Raw genomic sequence first — 5,000 nt, forward strand, 5'->3', positions numbered from 1 at the left:
ACTATCCATGAAATAAAGAACAGACACACTGATGACTATCCATGAAATAAAGAACAGACACACACTGATGACTATCCATGAAATAAAGAACAGACACACACTGATGACTATCCATGAAATAAAGAACAGACACACTGATGACTATCCATGAAATAAAGAACAGATACACTGATGACTATCCATGAAATAAAGAACAGATACACTGATGACTATCCATGAAATAAAGAACAGACACACTGATGACTATCCATGAAATAAAGAACAGACACACTGATGACTATCCATGAAATAAAGAACAGACACACTGATGACTATCCATGAAATAAAGAACAGACACACTGATGACTATCCATGAAATAAAGAACAGACACACTGATGACTATCCATGAAATAAAGAACAGACACACTGATGACTATCCATGAAATAAAGAACAGACACACTGATGACTATCCATGAAATAAAGAACAGACACACTGATGACTATCCATGACAAAGAACAGACACACTGATGACTATCCATGAAATAAAGAACAGATACCCTGATGACTATCCATGAAATAACGAACAGACACACTGATGACTATCCATGAAATAAAGAACAGACACACTGATGACTATCCATGAAATAAAGAACAGACACACTGATGACTATCCATGAAATAAAGAACACGACACACTGATGACTATCCATGAAATAAAGAACAGACACACACTGATGACTATCCATGAAATAAAGAACAGACACACTGATGAATGTTCCCCCAGTTCCCTTGTGCAACGTTTCGACCCGAAGGTCTTAACCCACGTAAACGGGTTTTTTAAAAGGAGACTATTCAAACATTTCAACTGACTATGTTTCCTTTTACAGCACCTGCAGTGTTGTTTTCACATCTTTGCCATAGTTTTTAGAACCACGCCATTTCCTTGGGGGCCTTTTTTCCTTTTTGGGAGTGTCAAATGTAGAAGCCTGAATAGAATAAAATAGAAGAGAGAGAGAAAGAGAGAGAGAGAGAGAGAGAGAGAGAGAGAGAGAGAGAGAGAGAGAGAGAAAGAGAAAGAGAAAAAAGTTTATTTTAAGGAATGACTGATAGAGAAAATGATGTGTTCTATATTAAGCAGAGAACTGAAAAGATACAAGATAATTCAAAACAACTTCAAGAGAAGTCTTAAAATTCCTCCTGTCACTGAGTGCAGTGCTTTAATGTCAGTAACTATCTATACATCCTAAATGCCTCCATATTCCCTATATAGTGAACTATTTTTGACCAGTGCACTATATAGGGAATAGGGTGCCATTTGGGATATATCCAGTAAGTGCACTTCTACGTCAGTAACTATAAAAGTACAGCTTGTTTCAGTAATACCTTCATCAACCTGGCATTCCTGAAGAACACTACAAAGTAAATAAACGCCTTTCATTTACAATGTGGAATCAGATGATGAAAGAGGACAAGCTTTTAACACTGTATCTGGACGGAATGATAAACATGTCTGCTACATTTACATCTGAGTCATGTACTGTAGCAGACACTCTTCTCCAGAGAGACTTACAGTCAGTGGAATCAACTAGGGTCAGTAGGAAAACACCACCACATATCACAGCTATTATAAGTAGACTCTTCTTGGAAATAGCTGCAATCACTTGAATACGTGGCATGATGAAAAACATGTAGGCAAAAGACTACCATCATCAGTCTACAGACTAGATTACTAGCGTCATCACCCTACAGCATCAGTCTACAGACTAGTTACTACTGTTACCACCCTACACCATCAGTCTACAGACTAGTTACTACTGTTACCACCCTACACCATCAGTCTACAGACTAGATTACTACCAACATCACCCTACAGACTAGATTACTACCATCAGTCTACAGACTAGATTACTAGCATCATCACCCTACACCATCAGTCTACAGACTAGATTACTACCATCATCACCCTACACCATCAGTCTACAGACTACAGACTAGATTACTACTGTCATCAGCCTACCATCATCAGTCTACAGACTACATTAGTACCATCATCAGTCTACATCATCAGTCTACAGACTACATTAGTACCATCATCAGTCTACAGACTAGATTATTACCATCATCAACCCTATATTATCAGTCTACAGACTAGATTACTACCATCATTAGTCTACAAACTAGATTACTACCATCATCAGTCTACAAACTAGATTACTACCATCCTCAGCCTACATCATCAGTCTACAGACTAGATTACTACCATCATTAGTCTACAGACTAGATTAAAGTTGAAGTCGGCTGTCCATTGTTACTGAGTAAACCAAACATTAGGAACACCTTGTATTGAGGTACAACCTGTTTGGCCCTCAGAACAGCCTCAGTTCATCAGGGTATGGACTCTACAAGGTGTCCAAAGCGTTCCACAGGGATGCTGGCCCATGTTGACTCTACAAGGTGTCCAAAGCGTTCCACAGGGATGCTGGCCCATGTTGACTCTACAAGGTGTCCAAAGCGTTCCACAGGGATGCTGGCCCATGTTGACTCTACAAGGTGTCCAAAGCGTTCCACAGGGATGCTGGCCCATGTTGACTCTTCAAGGCGTCCAAAGCGTTCCACAGGGATGCTGGCCCATGTTGACTCTACAAGGTGTCCAAAGCGTTCCACAGGGATGCTGGCCCATGTTGACTCTACAAGGTGTCCAAAGCGTTCCACAGGGATGCTGGCCCATGTTGACTCTACAAGGTGTCCAAAGCGTTCCACAGGGATGCTGGCCCATGTTGACTCTTCAAGGCGTCCAAAGCGTTCCACAGGGATGCTGGCCCATGTTGACTCTACAAGGTGTCCAAAGCGTTCCACAGGGATGCTGGCCCATGTTGACTCTACAAGGTGTCCAAAGCGTTCCACAGGGATGCTGGCCCATGTTGACTCTACAAGGTGTCCAAAGCGCTCCACAGGGATGCTGGCCCATGTTGACTCTACAAGGTGTCCAAAGCGTTCCACAGGGATGCTGGCCCATGTTGACTCTACAAGGTGTCCAAAGCGTTCCACAGGGATGCTGGCCCATGTTGACTCTACAAGGTGTCCAAAGCGTTCCACAGGGATGCTGGCCCATGTTGACTCTACAAGGTGTCCAAAGCGTTCCACAGGGATGCTGGCCCATGTTGACTCTACAAGGTGTCCAAAGCGTTCCACAGGGATGCTGGCCCATGTTGACTCTACAAGGTGTCCAAAGAGTTCCACAGGGATGCTGGCCCATGTTGACTCTACAAGGTGTCCAAAGCGTTCCACAGGGATGCTGGCCCATGTTGACTCTACAAGGTGTCCAAAGCGTTCCACAGGGATGCTGGCCCATGTTGACTCTACAAGGTGTCCAAAGCGTTCCACAGGGATGCTGGCCCATGTTGACTCTACAAGGTGTCCAAAGCGTTCCACAGGGATGCTGGCCCATGTTGACTCTTCAAGGCGTCCAAAGCGTTCCACAGGGATGCTGGCCCATGTTGACTCTACAAGGTGTCCAAAGCGTTCCACAGGGATGCTGGCCCATGTTGACTCTACAAGGTGTCCAAAGCGTTCCACAGGGATGCTGGCCCATGTTGACTCTACAAGGTGTCCAAAGCGCTCCACAGGGATGCTGGCCCATGTTGACTCTACAAGGTGTCCAAAGCGTTCCACAGGGATGCTGGCCCATGTTGACTCTACAAGGTGTCCAAAGCGTTCCACAGGGATGCTGGCCCATGTTGACTCTACAAGGTGTCCAAAGCGTTCCACAGGGATGCTGGCCCATGTTGACTCTACAAGGTGTCCAAAGCGTTCCACAGGGATGCTGGCCCATGTTGACTCTACAAGGTGTCCAAAGCGTTCCACAGGGATGCTGGCCCATGTTGACTCTACAAGGTGTCCAAAGAGTTCCACAGGGATGCTGGCCCATGTTGACTCTACAAGGTGTCCAAAGCGTTCCACAGGGATGCTGGCCCATGTTGACTCTACAAGGTGTCCAAAGCGTTCCACAGGGATGCTGGCCCATGTTGACTCTACAAGGTGTCCAAAGCGTTCCACAGGGATGCTGGCCCATGTTGACTCTACAAGGTGTCCAAAGCGTTCCACAGGGATGCTGGCCCATGTTGACTCTACAAGGTGTCCAAAGCGCTCCACAGGGATGCTGGCCCATGTTGACTCTACAAGGTGTCCAAAGCGCTCCACAGGGATGCTGGCCCATGTTGACTCTACAAGGTGTCCAAAGCGTTCCACAGGGATGCTGGCCCATGTTGACTCTACAAGGTGTCCAAAGCGTTCCATAGGGATGCTGGCCCATGTTGACTCTACAAGGTGTCCAAAGCGTTCCACAGGGATGCTGGCCCATGTTGACTCTACAAGGTGTCCAAAGCGTTTCACAGGGATGCTGGCCCATGTTGACTCTACAAGGTGTCCAAAGCGTTCCACAGGGATGCTGGCCCATGTTGACTCTACAAGGTGTCCAAAGCGTTCCACAGGGATGCTGGCCCATGTTGATACTACAAGGTGTCCAAAGCGTTCCACAGGAATGCTGGCCCATGTTGACTCTACAAGGTGTCCAAAGCGTTCCACAGGGATGCTGGCCCATGTTGACTCTGCAAGGTGTCCAAAGCGTTCCACAGGGATGCTGGCCCATGTTGACTCTGCAAGGTGTCCAAAGCGTTCCACAGGGATGCTGGCCCATGTTGACTCTGCAAGGTGTCCAAAGCGTTCCACAGGGATGCTGGCCCATGTTGACTCTGCAAGGAGTCCAAAGCGTTCCACAGGGATGCTGGCCCATGTTGACTCTACAAGGTGTCCAAAGCGCTCCACAGGGATGCTGGCCCATGTTGACTCTACAAGGTGTCCAAAGCGCTCCACAGGGATGCTGGCCCATGTTGACTCTACAAGGTGTCCAAAGCATTCCACAGGGATGCTGGCCCATGTTGACTCTACAAGGTGTCCAAAGCGTTCCACAGGGATGCTGGCCCATGTTGACTCTACAAGGTCTCCAAAGCGTTCCACAG

The 5,000-nt window shown here is 46.6% G+C and overlaps 1 protein-coding gene across 1 annotated transcript in view; it reads right to left on the minus strand.

The window, feature by feature from the left end:
- Positions 1-5,000, minus strand: part of LOC135532529 (oxysterol-binding protein-related protein 3-like) — a 70,247-nt gene that overhangs the window by 43,981 nt on the left and 21,266 nt on the right. Inside the window, exon 8 of the mRNA XM_064960007.1 lies at positions 873-968. Coding sequence (XP_064816079.1) covers positions 873-968 — 96 coding nt within the window. The remainder of the gene's footprint in view (positions 1-872; positions 969-5,000) is intronic.

This window comes from Oncorhynchus masou, unplaced genomic scaffold (genome assembly GCF_036934945.1).
Source record: "Oncorhynchus masou masou isolate Uvic2021 unplaced genomic scaffold, UVic_Omas_1.1 unplaced_scaffold_1896, whole genome shotgun sequence".
Taxonomy (NCBI): Eukaryota; Metazoa; Chordata; class Actinopteri; order Salmoniformes; family Salmonidae; genus Oncorhynchus; species Oncorhynchus masou.